Source organism: Myxocyprinus asiaticus, chromosome 30, assembly GCF_019703515.2.
Source record: "Myxocyprinus asiaticus isolate MX2 ecotype Aquarium Trade chromosome 30, UBuf_Myxa_2, whole genome shotgun sequence".
Classification (NCBI taxonomy): domain Eukaryota; kingdom Metazoa; phylum Chordata; class Actinopteri; order Cypriniformes; family Catostomidae; genus Myxocyprinus; species Myxocyprinus asiaticus.
The window spans coordinates 18,993,353-19,015,373 of NC_059373.1; the positions used below are offsets into that span (position 1 = coordinate 18,993,353).

General features: G+C 36.5%; 2 protein-coding genes across 11 annotated transcripts in view; one reads left to right on the forward strand and one right to left on the reverse strand.

The window, feature by feature from the left end:
* Positions 1 to 556: 556 nt before the first annotated feature.
* si:ch211-13c6.2 (uncharacterized protein LOC100000125 homolog) lies at positions 557 to 14,978 on the reverse strand. 4 transcript variants are annotated; one of them, XM_051664283.1, is made up of 15 exons: positions 14,785 to 14,978; positions 14,552 to 14,620; positions 14,322 to 14,390; positions 11,672 to 11,717; positions 8,560 to 8,646; positions 8,258 to 8,403; positions 8,046 to 8,162; positions 7,903 to 7,945; positions 6,273 to 7,044; positions 4,254 to 4,317; positions 4,053 to 4,130; positions 3,868 to 3,960; positions 3,579 to 3,761; positions 2,918 to 3,422; positions 557 to 1,575 (listed from the first exon to the last, which is right to left on the reverse strand). In XM_051664283.1, exons 2-15 carry the CDS (start codon positions 14,609 to 14,611, stop codon positions 1,349 to 1,351), a joined length of 2,490 nt encoding a protein of 829 aa, XP_051520243.1. In that variant the 5' UTR covers positions 14,612 to 14,620; positions 14,785 to 14,978; the 3' UTR covers positions 557 to 1,348. The 4 variants fall into 4 exon arrangements, with proteins under 4 accessions (XP_051520243.1, XP_051520242.1, XP_051520241.1 ...); XM_051664282.1 differs by having other exon boundaries at positions 2,918 to 3,761; positions 11,672 to 11,696; XM_051664281.1 differs by having other exon boundaries at positions 2,918 to 3,761.
* Positions 14,979 to 19,596: 4,618 nt separating this feature from the next.
* Positions 19,597 to 22,021, forward strand: part of trioa (trio Rho guanine nucleotide exchange factor a) — a 183,684-nt gene continuing 181,259 nt past the window's right edge. For 5 of the 7 annotated variants that reach the window (XM_051664228.1, XM_051664229.1, XM_051664230.1 and 2 more), the window contains exon 1: positions 19,597 to 19,720. In XM_051664228.1, the coding sequence (XP_051520188.1) occupies positions 19,612 to 19,720 (109 nt within the window). In that variant the 5' untranslated portion in view covers positions 19,597 to 19,611. Of the gene's footprint in view, positions 19,721 to 21,308; positions 21,584 to 22,021 lie in introns of those variants that run through there. The other 2 variants (XM_051664232.1, XM_051664233.1) reach the window with 2 other exon arrangements.

The following is a 22,021-nucleotide window of genomic DNA, read 5'->3' on the forward strand; positions in this document are numbered from 1 at the left end:
AACTCACGAAATAACGTACCATTAGAATTCTGTTCATGCATTTGAAACGATTATAACTGTCTGCCTTTCTCCCTTGACTGTCTATATTAAAATAAAATAATAAACATCTTTATAGGGATAAAGAACTCGATTTCTTTACAGGGAAATAGGCTACGGGATATCATATGCTTTTAATATTGCCTACTAAACGATATCGAACTTTCAGGGGAAAAATTACTCTTTATTATCACGTATATGAAATATTGGAAATATGAATAAAACTGCATTAAAAGTATTGTAGGCTAATTCTTGACTTTTCAGCTATATTTAATTGTAAATAACTCATAATTCAAAATAATAGTTATTACTGTAAAATAAGAATTATAATTAATGGGAAAAAAAGCAAAAATGGGAAAAGTAAAATAAATAAAACAATTGCCTTTGTCAAAGATAAATTGCAATTAGTGCATGTGCATTGTTAAAAAAACAAATACACAAGTGACAACCCGGTCCGACCTGACATTTATGTAAAAGATCATCGGCCCAAGTATAATTAAAATTTCCTGGCAAACCTTCATAATATAAGATATAACTCAGTTTTAATGTGTTCACTTGTTTACACAAAATGTCAATATTGGAATTTTAGTTTTTTTTTAGGAAAGAACGAACAGAAATTGTACTAATTTAGGATAGTTTGAAACCAACATACAAAACCTATTGCTAGAGAAAACAAGCATTTATACAACTAGACCTCTGACTCAAAATTGACATATACAACCCATGACAACTTAAGCCCCTGTACTATGCAGCATAAACGGTACAACTATGCTATAACATAAACTTTATGCAACATACAATGTTAAAGGGGCTTTGAGAGAGGAATAAAATATATAAATGTACATGTTCGAAGAAACTAGCCACAGCTATTTAATGCTGTAATTTTATATTCCACCAATCAGAACGTATTTCAACAATCATTCAATAAATGTCAAGATTGGGTTCAATGGTTTATTATTTTCAACACTTGTCTTTTATCAAACCCACAGAACAAAATAATAAAAAAACAGTACAATTTCACAACAAGAACCACTGCAAAAAACCAAAAGCAAGTACGCTACAAATATTAAGATTATAAACTAATAAGCAGCTACATCATCTACCTAATTACTGAAAATAATGTTCCATTTATTGGATGCTTTTTTTCTAAACTGACAAAGGAAATCAACAGCAAAAACAGTCTCCTGATGTAATTTCATGTTGTGTCATCACGTAGCATTATGGTAAATTAAACTCCCAAATTTCAGCTCAGAATCTCATCTGGTTAAGCTTTAACCATTTCACATTATAGAAGTAACATCTGAGCTTAATTTTATCTACGGGCCACAAGCTCCAAAAGAGTCGATGCAATCTTGTCAAGACTGGTGGAGTTTGTCGTTTCTGGTGGTGGTGAGGATGATGGGTGGAATGGGTCATAGAATTCATCACCAGGGCGGCGGTCATAATGATGTAACCTCTGCTGTCCTCTCCCAGGAAATATCCTTGTTTTCTCGAGAAGAGAAGGTGGTTGGTAGTGAATGGGAGGCTTGCCAATGCTCTCTAAAAAAGATAATCATATGGAATGAAGTCAGTAAATAATCAAGAACAGAGATCTTAAAGGGATGTTGCTAACTCAATGCCGTTTTTAAATGGTTTGTGTAATGTCATTTTTTTGAGACACTCTGGAATACTTTTAAAAATGTAATCATGTCTGAGGACCTTGTCATCTGCTCCTCTAGAAGGCTTGTTTGCCCTTTTACCATGTGGAGCATTCAATACATGTTAAATAAAGGTAACATACTAAGCAAAATCCACTTTTTCAAAAAACAAAAAAATTATGTGTCCCCAGTGTGTAGACAACAACAAAATATGGTAATAGACCATCCCCTCATTTCTTTCCTTTCCCCATCAATAAAAAACAGGGTCTCCGAATGAGCCGTTCAGTTTTGCAGCCCTTTATGATGTAAAAAGGGGAAAGGTACCGCCCACAGCTGGCGAAGAGATCCGCCCGAGAAGATTAGATCTGCCATTATTACTGTAAAACCTGAGCAAGCAGCGCACAGTCTGCCAGATTTATCTCCTCACTAGAGCCGCTTGTGCTAACTCAACACTGCTTGATCAACGATGGTCAACACAAGGCTGGATTTGCTTCAACGCTAAGGATCAAGGATGGATCGATACAAACTCTCCGTGACCCAACTTCAGATTTTCAAGTCATAAGTTTTGTACTTGATACTTTTTAATGTTTGCAATTTGGCTTTCTGAATTTGCTTGTTTGCGCATTGCACGAAAAACGCTTGTTGTGAAAACATTGTGCTTTGTGTAACGTAGCAACCAGTCCCTAACTACCTTATTCCATAACAGTGAAGCTGTAGCTCTGTTTCAGTTACAATATAAACTGATTGGCATCCTCCACAGTCCCGCTTGAGTGTTCATGCAATGAAGATTTTCCGTATAATAAAACTGGTCATTATTTCAAAAACTATTATGAAACGCTAGTGGTATTTTACGACTATAGCTGTTTTTCATATTTCATAACTCGACCTTTGTTATGCACAGTACAGTAAGATGATTGACAGTGTTCTCCATGTTATTTATAATTTTTTTAACTGTTTAATTTCTCCTGCATTGTTGTCGCCGGGGTATCCATGGCACCAGCAGGAAAGGCACAGTCCACTTCCAGCTCCTTTGCATTTAAAGCTACAGACACTAAAACAGGCCGTTTGGAACAGGGCTACAAAACAGGGGTAATAAAGGCATGGTAGAATAAACGATATGCGAGTTGTTTTGAGCTGAAACTTGACAAGACACATTCTGGTGACACATGAGACTTATATTACGTCGTGTAAAAAGGGGCATAATATGTCCCCTTTAAAAGAGGTAATGTTTATAACTTAGTTACCTTGAAAACCTCTCTCAATGTCTTCAGGGCCCAAGCCTTTAAAGCGCTCTAATGAATGCCTTCTCTGATGATCCCATTTTCTTTCAGGATCCACATTTCCAAAGCCCCTGAAATCATCATCATAATATCTTGTCTCATGAGTACCTCTTGGACCTTCTCTGCTATCTTGTGAAGCTCTTGAATATTCTTTGTAACGTCCTGCCTCTTCTCTAGGATCATCCTCATAAACTCTCTGCTCTGGAAAATCTCTTTTGTTGTCATGTAACCTTGTCTTTTGAAGTTTTCTGGGATCATCTGCATATTGCCTTGCTTCTTGAAAATCACTGGGATAACTCTCAAATCGTCTTGTCTCTCTGTGATCTCTAGAGTCATCTTCATAAAATCTGCTTTCTCTAGGACCTCTGGGGTCATCCTTGTATTGTCCGACCTCTCCAAACACTCTAGGGTCATCGTCATATTGTCTGGATTCTTGGAAACTCATGGGATCGTCTTCATATCGTCTGACCTCTCCAAACGCTCTAGGGTCATTGTCATGTTGTCTGGATTCTTGGAAACTACTGGGATCGTCTTCATTTCGTCTGACTTCTCCAAACGCTCTAGGGTCATTGTCATGTTGTCTGGATTCTTGGAAACTACTGGGATCGTCTTCATATCGTCTGACCTCTCCAAATGCTCTAGGTTCATTGTCATGTTGTCTGGATTCTTGGAAACTCCTGGGATCGTCTTCATATCGTCTGACCTCTTGGAAATCTCTATTTTCTAAATAAATGCTATCTGGATCATCCCTTAGGTCCTTATCATATGCATCTCTGCGCTGTTCACTGGCAAATTGTGAAGTATGGCCCTTGAGATGAAGGAAAATTATTAACGGATTTATTTAGACTTTGAATTAAATAAGAATAATTCTTTACAGATAATGTTGATTTTACGGGTACTAACTACGGGCTTACCCCAGTTTTATTCGCTTGGAATTCTTTCAAAACTGTGCATAGCTTTTCTTTGAGAAATTTAGCTTCTTCCAGATTTTCAATTTGAATGTCACTCTGAAATTGAACAGAATATGTTACAAGTACAACTTAAGTCTATCAGGGAAATGTTATCACTTTTACACGTTTGTAAAATATTGTGCACTCACAAGTACATCCAGAACATTTTCAGTATGTTGATAATCATGGGACATACTGCCAGAATCCACAACTGGGTTATTAAACAGCTGTAAAAACAGGAACAAGAAGACCAACGACACAAGAAAACCAATGACTCAAGCATGTCACTGCAATACCTACTGAAAACAAATGTGTAAATTTAAAAGGGAAGGTTAGCCTTGTAGTTTTACCGGAGAATTTGCTCGTCTCTGTGCTCCTCTTAGGTTCTCTTTGTGGATAAATTCTTGAGAATGTCTGAAATGAGAATTATTTTAGCTTCTTTTGGGGAAAAAATAAAATAGTAAATGAAAGATAACACCGTGTAACAATTATTATTTTATAAATTTTTTGTTTCCTGGGTAGTAATTGTTATTTCCTAATTGCTTATGCCTCAAAAGTATAGAAAATGGCTATTATTCCCCACAAACTTTGCTTTTGTGACCAGGACAGTGATATTTCGAAATTTACCTATTTTCTAGAACATTCTAGATGGATTCAGTGCTGAGTAAACTTGGAGTAACTTCTAGAACTTTCCAGTAATATAAATAGTAGTATAAATACAGGGGTCTTAAGCCCACCAGTTCAGTTTAGTTCCAGCTGCATAAGTGGATCCATATCTGCGTTTTTCTGAGATGGCATCAAGAGGCTTCCTACTCCGTGGAAGCATCTGCCAAGATGTGTGAGGCCTACAAGGCATATTTCGGCATTCCTGTTGGGAATCAAGACAAACCCTGGGCACTCCATTTCACCTGCGAGCACTGCAAAAAAACTCTGTAAGGTAAGATGGACAGCTGTTGCTCAGAATTTTGTTATAAAATTTGTTAATTTTTAAAATTGTAAAAGTTTTTAATTTTAAAATATTTTAAAATTTTCAATGTTATTGAAAAAATATATCACATATGAAAAATGTTGAGAGAATCTCTTACACATTAGTCATGGGTGAAATAAATGTATTTTTGTAGGATGGTACAGAGGGGAAAAGAGAGCCATGAAGTTCGCTATCCCAAAAATTTTGCGGGAACCCACTGACCACTCAAGCAACTGCTACTTCTGCAAGGTGGACCCTTCCAAATGTCGGACTGGCAAGAGTGCACCTGCTATCACATATCCGGACCTTCCTTCATTCATCGTCCCAGTGCCACACTGCCATGAGTTCCCCGTACCCACTCCTCCGGAAAGAGAGCAGCCGTCTTTAGAAGAGAGCAGCAAGTCAGAGAGCGAGGAAGACGTTGTAGATCCAGATGACAATTTCAGAGGTGAAGCTGAGGAGAGAAACCCATACTACCCCAACCAAAAAGACCTAAACGACTTGATTAGAGATCTTGGTCTCACCAAGTCCAATGCCGAGCTTTTGACGTCTAGGCTTAAGCAGTGGAACTTTTTGGACTTCTTCACTCGTCAAGATGGGCTCTGCTTCTGCCACAACGTGACCAGTCTGTTCAAGGCAAACGGAATCGCCTATAACCAGAATGAGTGGCGCCTCTTCATTGACAGCTCATCCAGGAGCCTCAAAGCCATGCTGCTCCATAATGGTAACAAGTACCCGTCTCTTCCCCTGGCTCACTCGTTGCACCTCAAAGAGGATTACAACAGCATCAAGACCTTGCTGGACACCTTGAAGTATGATGAGTACATCTGGGGGATGATTCGTGAAAGTGATTTACAGTATAATCGTAAATCTCGAAAAACTGCTCACTTCTAAATCTTTTGTAGTTATTTTTGTATTTCTTTAGTATAAATACATGTTAATTTGGATTCATATGTTGTTTTTTTCTGACTTTATGTGAACGAAGACACAAATTCACCCGTTTTCTCATTGGAAATAGGTACATTTCAAAATATCACTGTCCTGGTCACAAAAGCAAAGTTTGTGGGGAATAATAGCCATTTTCTATACTTTTGAGGCATAAGCAATTAGGAAATAACACTTACTACCCAGGAACAAAATTTGTGTTACATAGTGTAATAGACCAAATGCAAATATCATTCTTACAGCAAAACATGTTTTGGTTTGTTGGGAATTTAGTAGTTCACCAATTCAAAATCTCACTAGCATTGTCTTTTGTTTACATAATACAATAACTAACATTGTTAAAAAACAAAAGGAAGAGATATGGAAGGTTTATGAATATCTACATACACAATTCATCAAACTACCTAATCATCATACTTTTATTGACCAATCAACAAGTTTAATGTAATCACACCACCTCATGTGTGCAACTGCTATTTCCTCCGCTGTTGCATCAGAGAACCTGCTCTTCCTTTTCTTCTTGGCTGGAACTGGTTCGTGGGAATATGCTCTTGGAAAATCTCTGGGATCTAGCCTTTCAGGGTATCCTTGCATCTCATTAGATTCGTCCCAAGTCCTTCTTGCAAATTCTCTGACATTCTCCCTTCTCTCCTCATCATGAAAGCTTCTGCCATGCTTTGGCATAACCTCCATGCCCGATCCTCTTTCCTCATAAGCTGCATACATACCAACCTCCATTTTCTCTTCCTGATACACTGATTCTCCTGGGCACGGAGCTGCACTGTGGATTCTGAGGTCTCTGTCACGAAATTTGTTTCTTGGCACATCTTCTTGATAAACGTTCTCTTGGACATCATAGTCTTTGGACTCGAGTCTATCTCCTCTTGAGTACTGTCCTCTGCCCAGATTTGCTTCCTCATAGTCTTCTTGAGAATGAGGCCTCCTTCCACCTCCCTGTTCTACATGGGGTCTGCCATATACTTCTGTTTCTGCTCTTTTAGAATAGTTGTCTCCTCGAAAGAATCTTCCTCGAATTTCAGTTTTTTCAAATTGTCTTTGATGTCTGTTTTCATCTGGATGAGGTCTATCATATTGGTCATTCTTTTCCCCAGTATAATAGGGCCAGCCACATTTGTCTTCATCCAAGTTTGACTTTCTATGAATATCTTCAACTAATGGTGATTTCATACGAGGGTCTTGTCCATGAACACTGGACCTTAAATCATTTCCTATTACATAGGCAAAAGTGACAAAAATTGAGTGGTTTATTGGGGTATTTACACTTGGGTCACTTCATGCGTTTTCGCTGATCGGATAGTTATCTGATCATGAAAAGACCAAGTGTAAATTCCCTCGCAGACATAAATCCGACCAGGTGTTTTGAGACGCATTCCATTCGAAACTCGGATAGTTGTAAGTGTCAAGTGTAAATGCATCTGGCTATTCAAGCTACATATGTAAACTTTCCTCTGCCCAAACAGCGCTATGTCAGCATACGGAAAACATGAAACATAACTGCTGCTACAAGAGTATTTCCATAAGGCTCATGTTACGCAATAAAAAGCACCAAATTAAGAAACTGATGCACGTTGTAGGAGAGACATAACTTTATTCATTTATTTGATGCAGATCGCTGACGAAACAAACTAAACACTGACAATAAGCCCAGCCGACATGTATGATGCATCATTACTTCGACAAGCGACGAGGGGGAAATACACAGCGCACACACATGCACACGGATACCCCTGTACGGGGTATAATCACTTTATATCAAATAATAAATCACATCTTTTAAATTCGCTGCCTGGTATTAGCATTATCTTGGAAGTATCTTGTTTTATTGCATATGGTGTGGGAATTGAAGATTTCCAATTTATATCTGTTTGGCGGAGACAGGCTGATGTGGCCAATTGTAAACGGAATGTGCTTATTCAATCTGATAGCAATCCAATCAGTAAAAACACATAGTGACCAAGTGTAAATACCCCCCTATTTTACAATTTCATACAAAATGAAATATTGTACTATGAATAAAAATTACTCAATGAAATCTCAACCAATGATGTTTTAGGTCAAATCCTCACCTTGATTAACATTTCTGAATTTGTTCTGTGGTGTTTTGAGTGGCTGAAATGAAATAATTAAATATTAATTCATTTCCATTTATTGTATGCAAGTTTACCCAAGATGATTAAACTTTGTAATAAATCCACTAAGATAATATTACCACTGGCGTTCCCCATCCCTCCTGCTTTTCAACTACCGCAGCTTTAGCTCTGGCAACAAGACCTGGCTGTTTCAGAAAGTTGTCTCGCCATGTCACTAAGTCTGGCCTTTTCAGCTCCTGCCAAAAAGGATATCATGTGACCTTTTCCTTTAACTCTGAACAGGATGAGAATATAAGATGAGTAAATTCATTGTGAAAAAGAACCACCTTACCAGGTATTTTTGCCGGTGCTTGCGTCCAACAACATGGGCAACAGCGTTATGCAGGTCCATCTCCACGACACACACTTTGCACATGTACTGTAAACTGTGTCTGCCATCTTCAGCAAGGTCTGGAATCTGTTCCAGGGAGCTGAGACCTGAACAAAGAAAGTAGATCTACCGTGGTTACAAGAATGAGATGTTTATTCAGTTAAACACCTAGGCTATGAATTATGTCTAAATTGTTTAATTTTTAAAGGCCATTTTGGTCATGATGACTTTAATAGACATGAAGTCACATAAAACTGTCTTACCAATGATGGGCTCATCAAGATTCAGGTATTCCAAATATTGTTTGATATCTGTCCATTCTGGCAGTGGAGGTGGCCTTGGAATCTTTCCTAGAAGACAAAACAAGCTCATAAAACATGATCATTCCTAATAGTTGTGAAATTTTAATGTGATCCCAATTTGTTTGTTTGTGATTTAGCACCAAGCCAGCTTCCATCGCTATTTCCATGGCAAAACACAGTTAAAATGTAATAAAAGTGTATAGTGATTAGAAACCTACGGTTTTTAAAATCTACTTTTGATAACTAAGTCGTCTGATTTGGTTAAAAATCAAATCATTTCTGTAAGTAATAAAAATGACCATAATTCAATGGAATATCCCTCAGAGACAGTGGACTCTGGCATGAGGTGATCCCAATTTGTAATACAAATGGTCTGAAATCAAACTTTAATGCAATAGCATACAATGGTGTATGCCCACCCTGTTTACAAAGGTACATTACCATGCATCATGATAATTTCAATCCGTTTAATCAGGCAAGCTTTATGAAATAGCTGAATTTTCAGGTACAAGTTGACGACATGGCATTGACTGTTGGGAAACATTACCCCAAATTTGCAGATGGGAGTCCTGTAGAACTAATGGGAACTTCCTCACAGTGTCAAAACATAATGTTGATGTTTGCTTCCACATTTTGTTTCAATTTGACACTTAGGAAATGGTACTTTTTAAATGATGATGATCTTGTTCATTTCTGTAAGCACATTCCTGTTTAGGCTGTTTATCAAAAGAGATTGTTGTGTGAAAAAGTTGATTTTGGATCATTTGAGGCCCAAGACTATCCATTTCTTTCTGCAGTGCACACTTAAATGTTTGAAGCTCTTGATGAAAGACTGTCTTGTGACCGATGTTCCCGGTCACAAATTTTGGAACGATGCTGAAACATTTCCAATATTTCCCATCCACTTATGCTTCATCTGTGCATCTCAAAGCTCAGTGGTAAAGGTGATTTTTGTAAAACATTCTTCCCATCTTACACCAATGACATCAAGGTTCAGAAATATCACAGGCAGATTGTGCTAAAAAGCATCTTTATGGAGAGCTTGAAAAATGATTTAAGCCGGCGCTACACTAGCCGATTTTTCCAGTGATTTTCAGTTGTGAGCTTTACATAATCACCGGTCAGGCACAGGGTGGCAAAGCATGCATTAGCGTCTGTAAGCAGGAGGTTGTTAATCCCTTGACCGTCTGAACTTCCTGCTGAGTTAATGGCTTCAAAAATTGAAAAAGGACATCAGGCTTGCTTGGAAAAAAATCGTTCTGTCACCAAGGTGGTCTCTTGAGTTCTCTTCATGTGACCAATGAGCTTCTTTTCTGAAGAAGAACTGACAAGATGTCAAGCTGATCTGAACAGTTTCATTTCATCACAAACGCTAATTGTAATCCAAAGTGATTCCATCACAAAGTGTTTCTCCTGCATTTTTCTCCTACATTAAAATGAAGATTGAAACCAGCGGAGGCACAACAGTCTGTTTTTAAGTGAATGTAATTTCTTTACTCACTGAAAGTTGCATATTGACAAAGGGATAAAGCAAGTCTCAATGGATAAATACACAATCATACACTTTCACAAGGTATGTTACTCAATGAATCGCATCCTAAATCAATCTTTTACAATTGTTTATGCTCACGCGGTACTCCTGCTGTTATTTTGGTGAGCTCCATGTGACAGGGAATCAGAGAGAGAGTGTTGCATTGGTACGTCTGTCACCACATCACCATTCTTAATCGGCAAGTGTGTCATACCTCCGACTAAAGAGAGCAAGATCTCAGCAAAACAGTCAGCATATGTGACCCCCTTGTCCAAAATAGTTTTTTTGAGTCTGCTAGTGTGGTGCCAGCTTTAAGTGATGAGCTGGTACACAGGTTGTACTAGCCTTGATTACAGCACTTTGTATATGGAAATCCTCTAGCCCTAGGGTCAACATCTTATTTCAGTAAATCACAAAATAGTATCCTCAGGAATGTGAACAGTCCAAAAGATAAAAACTGAACAGGGCTTTGTAGTATGCTTCAGAAATTCATACTTAAGCACCTGTCACACCTATACTTTCATACACAATGTGTATGCCATGCATGAGGTGTTCTCACTAGACAATGCCTGCTTTGTTAATTAACTTGCAAGCGGGCTCTCAAAAAAATCAGACATATGCATTCCAAACCATTATTTGGAAAAACAATTACAAATATTCCTCCCACATGGCAAATTTACATAAAAATGTTGGGGGGAAATATATACTAGAGGGCAGGATAATGAAGAGAAACCAGAATTAATTGTTCAGATCCAGTGTCCTGCATCTCAATGTACTGACCCAAAGCTGAAAAAGTTCAATGTTATTCCTGTTTCTTGAGAGAATTATATCATGGCTCCATAGTCTTCAGGAAAATCCACTGATGGATTGCTCATCCTTTACAGGCAGATGTGATTCCAACAGGATTCTACTTCCTTCTTTGCGTTCAAATCCATGAATGACTCCAAACGAAACTATAGTTGTTTTTGCCTTCATATCACTTGGAGGACAAAAGCAGGAGGATTCCTATTGACTGTGCTTAAATCTGTCATTTTGACAGCTAAATGGTGTCCTTTGTTCAAATATTTCAATGGCAGATGGATGTCCTTCTGTATGGAACCCTACTGAACTTCTGAAAGGATATCTGACAGTTTTCATACTTACAAACTCCTTGAGAATTCGGTTGGATTTCCTGATGGGGTACTGTATTGTGCTAAATTGCACATTAAATGTCAATATAATCTCAAACAACAATTGAAAAGAAATACATTCAATTTTGGGACATTTAGTACAAACTTAGTACACTGATGGTAAGTAACTAAACACATTCTGATTTAGTTCAACTGCACAACTTAAATACTATTACAAAAACTCTAAACTAAAATGTTTTGCAATGATCACTTAGTTTAAGAATTTTGCCATTTTTAGTTGCAAACATTGAAATAGGCAATCTTTTGCCGATAAATCATTAAAATGTCTGTTTAAATCCAATAGAACCAGGGATAGTGAGGAGGCTAGATATTAGACGTATTTTGAACAAAGTTTTGATTTATTACTACTTACCCTGTGCAGCAAGGGTGTTTTCTTTCTTTGAAGAGATAAGGACAAACAATGGAGGAAAAACAGGCACAGGTGATTATACTTTTTACTTTTGAGCACTTCATAGAAGTTACTTGCAATACTGAAATAAAGTAAACAAAGAGGTTAATAACGACACAAGCATCTTTAAGCAACAAAGAGTGTTGGCATAGTAGATGGTCCAAATTCCAGTAGGGGACCCTCTATCATCATTCAATCAAGGCAGTTAATCACAGACACAGGGTGCAAAGCAGGACTGTCCCTGTAGTAACAATACGGTCCATCGCTCTGGACAAAAGTTAAATGACAGATGATCAAAACTATGGCCTTTGTAAAGGAAGCGGCGCATGTGGAGAAAAAGGAATCCAGACATTGTCTTTCACAGAATTAATTCACGAAGTTGAGTTTGACTTGTTTATGAGGTGAAATAAGATGAACATTGAGGAACTTCATAGAAGTTGAACAGTATTGTGCAATGAGAGTGTAGGAGCAAGCATCAACACTGCCATCTGTAATATGGGATGAAGAGGAAATCTGAATGCAGAACAGTCCTACATGTTGAAGGAAAAACAGCACAAGTTTGGTGCTATGGACCACCCACTTAAAAAGGACAGTGCCATAGTTGACAACCACCAACAACAGTAATGTATGTGGGTGGATAAATCTGAAATTAATTATACCATAATAGAACGCAGTGCAACCAAGTGGTAACTTGTTCCTATTATGGCACAGCAGTCTTCGCCAACAGCACAAAATAATTCATGCGTAAAGGCTGGAGGGTAGAATTACCATTCATCAAAAAGTAGCAAGTACAAACTACGTCAGAAGCAGTTCTGAAAACAAACGGAATACAAGAAGAGTTTGAGGATCTCTTGTTTACTTGCTACTAATTTTTTGATTGTTTGAATCAAACAAAAGTCTAGACAATCTTCAAAAAAAAAAAAAGATTAAATTCCATGAACCTCAGAAACTTTAAACAATCCAGCAAATAGCTTTAACAACATAACTTTACAACAAAAAATGTGGATTACCAGAGGACTGACAAAAACCTGTGCACCCTGACTCCAGCCAATCAGATTGGAGCTGGCGGATTTGGCTAACTCTTACAATTTCAGTGAACAGACTGTCACTATAATAAGTACATCATCTTGTTACAACACCAACAGCAGTGCTGGGGGCTGTAAATGATAAAGTACAGCAATGTACTACATATTTTAGTACACATGCCAACTACTTGGAGTAGTGTGAGGATGCCCTCAGACTACAAACACAAGTAAACAATGCTGTACAACGCAAAGATGACTTGGATGTAGTGCAGACTTGAATCTTGATGTCCTCAAGAACAAAAAGAACTAATAGATGTTCCAAGCAGCTGCCATCTGGTCAGAACACTGATGATCCATGCGAACAATCCCTTTTTAAAATGAAAAGATAAACCCACAAATACATGGGGTCCTGTAGCTCAACATGGTGCTAGCAACGCCAAGATCATAGGTTCGATTCCCAGGGAACACAAAAACTGATAAAATGTATACCCTGAATGCACTGCATGTCGCTTTAGATAAAAGCGTCTGTCAAATGCATAAATATAAATATGAAGATAAAGACAATGGCACACTGAAATGTTGTCAGATAAGACTCCAAAGCATTCAAATGTCCACGACACATCTTGCTGCAATATACCTGAGTTTCATACCGAGTAGTTTATGGAACTGGAAAAGCAGAGCAGTCATCACGTATACAAGGTTATACTGTATACAGTGTCCAAGACACAGAAAATTAGCAATCAAAATGTTGTTATATAGTTGATCCCCCAGGAGTCTTTAGGTTGCATGAATCAGACAAGTCAATAAAACAAATGTTAGCAAGTAATAAAGTAGTAATGATGCATGGCCAAGGCATCTTCATTCATAGCATTCAGGATTTTAAACAGGATTTACTTTTTGCGATTACTTTGACTGAATATTCAAATGTACACTGGCAACAGATCTACAGAGTATATATTATTAACATACACTCACTAAGCACTTTATTAGGAAGATCTACTTATTAATGCTATTATCTAATCAGCCAATAGTGTGGCAGCAATGCAAAGCATAAAATCACGCAGATACGGTCAGGAGCTTCAGTTAATGTTCACATCAACCATCAGAATGGGGAAAAATTTGATCTCAGTAATTTCGACTGTGGCATGATTGTTGGTGCCAGACGGGCTGGTTTGAGTATTTCTGTAACTGTTGATCTCCTGGGATTTTCACACACATCAGTCTCAAGAATTTACTCAGAATGGTGCCAAAAATAAAAACAAAAAAACATCCAGTGATCGGCAATTCTGTGAACAGAAATGCCTTGTTGATGGCAGAGGTCAACAGAGAATGGCCAGACTGGTTCGAGCTGACAGAAAGGCTACTGTAACTCAGATAACCCCTCTGTACAATTGTAGTGTGCAGAATATCATCTCAGAATGCACAACATCTCAAACCTTGAGGCAGATGAGCTACACCTAGGACCAAAGTGTTTCTAATAAAGTGCTTAGTGATGTACTATACGTTACTTATTATACGTTATGTACTATATTTCTGAGATATATAACGACCAACTCTCCATACACAACACTGGATATTTCACTACTTACCTTCAAATGGTGTGACGTGGTGAGGTGGATTTTGTACTGGGTATCTCCCCTTATTTTTTTGTCACATACCTGAAAATTTTAATTTAACAACATAGTTTATCCATTCTAAATTACAGTTAGAGCAAGGTCTTTACATGTAGTTATAACACAAAAAAGGATTTATGTACACATAATTTTTATATATGTGCACCCAAATAATAATAATAATAATTAAAAAAAGAATAATGTACCGTGCAGTCAATGAAAGTGTTGGCCTGGTCATCGTCGTACACTGTCAGTAAATCGGACATCTCTTCAACCTAAAATGAAGACAACGTTGTTGTTTTTATTGGATGTTATTTGCACTATATTGGTCAAATCATGCAAGATTAATTTACAGTGCAGAAACACGTGCATTCAGCAAACGCATAACACTGAGCATTTCGTTCAGATAAAGAGTAAATATTATTTGCGAAAAACGTACTGTAGGGCCTCGTAGCAATTAGCGAAAAAGGAAGACAAATCTTTTAAACGAGGTTCTTTTAATGCATTTAGCATAAAATTATCTTCTTGAAAATGTTTAAAAGTGATACTAAAAAAACGAAACAAACGCATATATTTTTCCGCTAGGCCAAGGAGCTCTAAAATCAACCACATCCGTCTTCTTCTTCTTATTGCTGTTTTACAGCAGTTCGGAAACCCATTGGTGCATTACCGCCACCTATCTCCCATTTGGACCATCGACACTCTATTTACAAATAAAATACCTACACCACCCTCGGGGCTGCAGCTTCAGCTGGCGCTACGTGTTCAGCTCCTCCAGCTTCCACATGCAGTCCCTAAAAACAAAAACAAAAAAATCACATCCGTCTTCGTTCTTATCAAGTTTTTATAGCAAGTCAGTCCACTGGCGGCCATCTTTCGAACGCTCCCGGGAGACAATTATTATTATTTTTTATTTTGAACAATGCAAAAAGTACAAACAAGAGTACATACAGCAAAAAAAAAAAAAAAAAAAAAAAAAACATGTCAGGGGCTTACAGGGAAAATTACCTGAAAAATAATTAAATAAATAAAAAATAAAAATAAAAATAAAAGAAAGAAAAAAAATACATTAAATGAAAAATTTAAGCATAGCAAACAGTTGTATAGTTCGTATTGCTTTCAAATTTCTACTTTTGGAGATAGTTTCCAGATATGTTTTAATGTCAGTTTTAAATTGTTCAAATACAGGTAATTTTGCAATCCATTTAACTTTATGTATATAATAACGAATACATAATAATGATTTAATCACATATAAATACTAGATTTTTATCTTTATCATTTGAGAAACACTTTAACATCACATCACTTTCTTCAAAATTAACAACAATATTACCTTCTTTTTGGAAATAATTTACCACAAGTGTCTTGACTGGGTATACTCGATGTACAATTTTATATGAAATCTTACTTTGTAATACAATACTTGTGAGGAGTCAACCATATTGTACTCCAATCAAACTGTTTTTTAAACAGAAAGTTCCATTTAGCTGTAACAGCAAGGATATTTTTTGTTTGAAAAAGGAAACGTAAGAAAAATCATTACACCCATAACTTAAAAAATCCTTGCCGTGCAACCTAATGCAGGAAGTAAACTCTTCAACTGATTCTAATAAACGCCTATCGTCATACCCAAAAAGTCTCAAAATTTCCCTGGGAACTGCATACAATACCCTTATGTACTGGCTAGGTTCAACTGGAAAGTTATACATATTGATACATTTGGTATAACTATGTAAGATACCCTCATTTTTAATCAATTGCTTAACCCAAATAATTACCTTTTCAAACCAACTGTGTTTTTTTTTTTTTTTTTTTTTTTCAACAAAAAAGTGTTTTGTTTCTAACCCTTATATATCTGTTATTCCAAATTGTGCATTTATGGGGTGAGAAATTATGATTGTGCATTAGCATCCAAAAAATTAAAACTTATTTATGGAAACTTGCAAGTTTTATGGGAATCTTATTAATAGCAAAATCACATTTCAATAAAAACTCTATACCACCTACTTTTTGAAATATAAGACTTGGCATTATATACCATATACTTTTGCAACCATTTTACTTTAAATATCATATTGGAAGTCTTAAAATCTAAAACATTCAATCCTCCTCCACATTTTGACCTACATATTATCTCTTTATTAATATAATGTGGTTTGTTCTTCCAGATAAATTTAAAAAGCTTGGAGTCTATCAGCTTAATGAGTGTAGGTGGAACATCCAGCACTTGTGCAGTATAAACCAATCTAGATAAGCCCTCAGCTTTAACTAACAACACACAACCATTTAGGGAGATGTCTCGCAACAGTCAATAATTTTTTTTCAAAGGATTGAATGACAGGAGAAAAGTTCAGCTCAGTTCTAATTTCCTTGTTTTTAGATATCTTGATACCAAGATATTTAACAACTTCTTTCACAGGAATATTAGATATAGCTGTGACATTACAAGATCCTAAAGCCATAATGGACTAATTGGACAGCCCTGTTGAATTCCTCTTTTAATGTGGAATCTAAGTTCCATAAGCCAGTTTTAAAGAGCTGTTAATTTTATTATACAGGGTTTTAATTACTTTTTGAAAATAGTCCCCAAATCCAAAAAAACTCAAGGGTCTTAAAAATGAAGTCATGTTCAATAGTGTCGAAGGCCTTGTACAAATCGATAAACAAGATAAAACTATTTTCATTAATAACTTCACTATAATCTATAAGATCTTATATAAGCCGAATGTTATTGCAGATGTGTCTTCCTTTTATAAACCCTGACTGTGACTCATCAATAACAGAATCTAATCCTGTTTTCAGCCTTTCTGCAAATATGGATGCAATAATTTTACCATCATTATTAATTAAAGTGATAGGTCGCCAATTATCTAATAACAATGGATCTTTGTCTGGTTTTGGAATTAAATTTATTAGGCCTTGAGTCATTGAGGGTGACAAAACACCCTGATAAATGGACTCTTTAAAGACCATTAAAAGGAATTCAGCCAGATCTTCTAGAAATATTTTTAAAAATTCAGCGGTTAGGCCATCATTACCAGGAGACTTGTTTAATTTTAGTTTTTAAATGGCTGTTTTAACTTCTAAAATGGATATTTCCTTATCACAAATGGCTTTAAACTCTTCATCGATGTTATTAATATTATGTTTTAAGGGTTTCAAAAAAATCATCTATTTTATTTACAGAGCATTCCTTGCTCGAATAAAGTTCACCATAAAAGTTTGCATGATATTTTGAAATTATAATAGGATCTTGTATTTCCTGACCATTAATATTAAGCTTCTTAATAGATGTGTTTTCCCCATTCCTTTTCTCCAAATTAAAAAAAATACCTAGAATTTCTTTCACTTTCCTCTAACCAACGTCGCCTTGATCTAACAAAAGCTCCTTTTGTCTTGTATACAATTCATCTAATTGAGCCTGTAAATTGGTTAATATTTGTAAGTTCCTGTCAGTACAATCATCTTTAATACTACACATTTTCTTAATAATTTCTTCTTTTGATTTAGTAGAACTTGCCAATTCTTTGCCTTTTGTAATAGCTCTAAGTCTAATCCTATATTTCATAAACTCCCAATTCTGACAATACAAATTTGTTTGCTTGATTCCAACACGTTTGTATTATTATTTTTTTTTATTTCAAGTTTAAATCTATCAATTTCCAATAATCTATTATTAAGTTCCAATAGGCTTTAGAGGCCTTACATTCATTTACATCAATCCATTTAATACAAATGTAAATCATTTTGTGATCAGTCAATACTGATGGCTCAATGGACACTTTATCCCGGTAGACTATTTCCAGTCATTGTGCAGCTCCTGTCTACTTGAATGGAGAAAGACCAGAATCTCAAAAACTGCTGGTTAAGATTACTATCAAAGAATATATTTCAAATCAGCATTAAAACACGACAACAATGGTATTATAAATGGTGCTTCTTTACCACAAATTACGCTAAAAAAATTCTCGGCTTGTATACCTAACGCGCATGCGCATTAGCGAGTTGATTGACAAGCGATATCTATGTCTAAAAGGTGATTGGCTCTTTTACTTGTAAGGCGGGACTTTCTTTTCTTCATTCGTTAACCGTTGGGCACTAGAGCTTCTTCTTCTTCTTCTTCTTCTTTTAATTTTTTTTTAATTTAGTAAACAGTAACATTTACAATTGTGTAAATATAACAATAATTATTATACAATAAGATATGCATTTTACAATATAAGTATATAGAAATATATAGAAAAGGAAACAATTACAAAAATAAGTAAACAACTGAAAAGAAAAAGCCAGGAATGAAAGAAAACTATACATAAAAGTGCCTTAAGAAAATTTAAATAAATATCTTGTAAAGCTCGCAAATACTCAGTTTTTAATGCTTTCTTATAGGGCGCTAGAGCTTCTTGGTTGGGCGTTCCAATTTCTCCCATTCATCTTAATAGAAGTGGCCCGTCTCTGCTAAATTGTCTACAAAAAAGTATTAGTACCACCTAGTGGATGGATGAATGCGGATTGTGAAGGGAACCTTCGCTAGGGAACATGTGGTTTCTAAATGTAATGCCTATATTCAAATAAGAAAATTAATAATGAATCGTCATATATTTAACTGAAAAATATCCATAATAACACACGCTGTTTAGAACAATACTATTGACGCAAGGCAGTGGGTGATTTCCGCCTTATATATATATATATATATATATATATAAAATTATTTAGTGTAAATCTAAACATTCTACTTTGTATTATATTACTCTGGAATAAGTAAAAACACACACACACACACACACACACACACACACACTATATATATATATATATATAAAAGCAACAGCTGCGATGAGGTTTCAAATCCAGCTCCAAGAGACAGTTTAGCAGAGACGGACCACTTCTTTTAAAATAAATGAGAAAAATTGGAGCGCCCGTCGGATGTATAAAGTCCCGCCTTAGAGGTAAAAGACCCAATGGCCTTTTAGAAACAGACGTCACCTGTCAGGCAACTGAACAACGCACATGCGCATTAACTGAACCAGTCTGAAAAACATTATTTTTTTTTTATTATTTTTTTTTTTTACCTGGTTCATGCAAAAGAAGCACAATTTATGTTACCGTTGTAAAATTTTACTGCTGATTTTAAATATGTTCTTTGATCGTAATCTTAACCAACCATTTTGAGATTTTGGTCCGAGAGCGTTCCAAAGATGGCCGCCGAGCGGACTGACTTGCCTTGAAAGCAACTTTGCAGCTGCTGAAGGAGTGACAGAAAATGTGTCTCTCTCTCTCTTCTGACAACTGTAATCCAGCGCTCTCTATTTTTGTCTCTTTGGAAAGCTATGAAAGCGTAATAGTGGATTTTTTGTTGTTGGAGCAAACGGGTAAGCAAATATTATATTTGCTGTGGTCTCTCCTGTACGTTTTACTTCCGCATTCCAAATCCGGATATGTGAAAAGGGTCCAGCAAGTAGAGGGATCAACTTTTTGAGAAGTTTTGGTGGATTTGGATCGATGAACATAACCCAGCAATAGTGACGAATGGGAACGGTCATAAGTCTCCCATAAAACAGATTACTATTAAAATGCTATGCTATCAAATAATTTAATTTGAAGCACAAACTGTGTTAACCACTAAGTGTCAGTGTAACTCAAAAAGTGTGTGCTTTATTGACTTTTACCCCCCGCCATTGTATCTGAGTGACAAAAACAATACCGAAAACAATACAATAACTCCACCAAAAGATAATTCCAGCTCTACCTCTCTTTACAGTGACATTAGTTTATTTGATAGAGATTTTATTTAATGGAAAAGAAAGACAAGATATTATTTGGAAATGTGTGAACAATAGTGTAATATTGGGATTTTTTTTTTTTGTTAGTCTAATATACATTATAATTTATTTTAAGTTTGAGTGCTATGTTAACTTCTTTATGTAAAACCATACAATAAAAAAACAAACAAAAATAATAAAGGCAATTAGTAAATATAGCAGTTAGTAATTATACTATAAATCTTGACATCAGCAGTCTCCTTGGCGATCATGATTTCAAGCTCGATTACACTTCCTAGTGCCACCTAGTGCTCTGCGCATGCGTCAATAACTAGGATGTGTAATCGAGCTTAAAATCATGATCTGCCTGAAGACTGCAATGGCAAGATGTACAGTGAAAAAGGAGTTATACATTCTTTGGAACGTTCCCGGGAGACTTTTTCCAGTCATGAAGGTGCAGCTCCTATCTACTTGAATGGGGGAACACCGAAATCTCAAAAACTGGTTGCCAAGCTTACATTTAAATGACATATTTCAAATCAGCAGTAAAATCTGATAACATGGTATCATAAATTGTGCTTCTTTACCTCATATTCTGCTAAAAAGCAAATGCCGGCTTGTATAGCTAATATGCATGCGCATTAGCGAGTTGATTGACAGGCGATGTCTGTATCTAAAAGGCTCTTTTACCTGTAAGGCGGGACTTCTTTTTCTTCATTCGTTGACCTTTGGACGCTAGAGCTCCTTGGTTGGGCGTTCCAATTTCTCCCATTCATTTTAATAGAAGTGGCCCCTCTTCATAAATAAATAGTCTCTGGTAATACTTTGGTCTGTTCTCACCCAAAACCGATTGGATCGCTTCACAATATATGGATTAAACCACTGGAAGTGTATGAATTACTTTTATGCTGCGTTTATGTGATTTTTGGAGATTTAAAAGTTTTGGTCACAATTCACTTACATTGTATGGACCTATAGAGCTGAAATATTCTTCTAAAAATCTTTGTTTAAGTTCTGCAGAAGAAAGAAAGTCATACACATCTGCATGGCATGAGGGTGAGAAAATTATGAGAGAATTATCATTTTGGGTTGAACTAACCCTTTAGTGTCACTGGAAAGAGGCTTCCTAAAGCAAACTCCCGCCCCCTGCTGTCTTCACTGCTCTCCTCTGTCTCAGCTACGCTTGGGAGAGCCGCCGGCCGGCGCTATTAATTTGTGTTATCCAAGATGGAGGTTTAGTGATGTTCGCTAGCACTCAGAAGTGATCCCTTTTCCGTCCGTGTCAGATCATTCCTCAGACACAGGGGCGGACACCTTTTTTAAATCGTTCCACCTGTGGGGAAAATAAATAGGAACTTTAATTTTGGATATTGTTATTTTTTTTTCTGTTTTCCAACACAGCCATGAGCTCGGGGGAAGGGGCCGAGGAAGCGGCGAAGGACACGGCCGATATAGCGACGTTCTTCAAATCTGGTAAGCCCGAAGCTCGCGAGCCACCGCGGGGCTATGGGACATTGTTCGTGCGCTGTCTCTCCTAGAGTTTGTGGGGAGGCTGGATCGCCCGGCAGATTTATAGTCATTTTTATACCATATAATTTATAAAGTGCAAAAACCATGACTGCTCTGATAACCTGCGTTAGATGAAAATGAGGGTTGTACCCGCCTCGTTGGTTACTTTTGAGACATTTTTGTTGGTTGTCTCGAGCTCGTGCGAGCCATTCATGAGAGATATCAGCAGGATATTAACAGAGACAGACAACTGCAATACACATCTCATATATTTTACCAGCCAATTACATCTTAAAACGATAGGTAAGAGATATCAGAGATCACCATCTTTTTATTGATGAAGAGCTAGTTGCTATAAATGAAATGTTAGCCGGAGTGCTGGCAGGTCACCTTATGAACGAC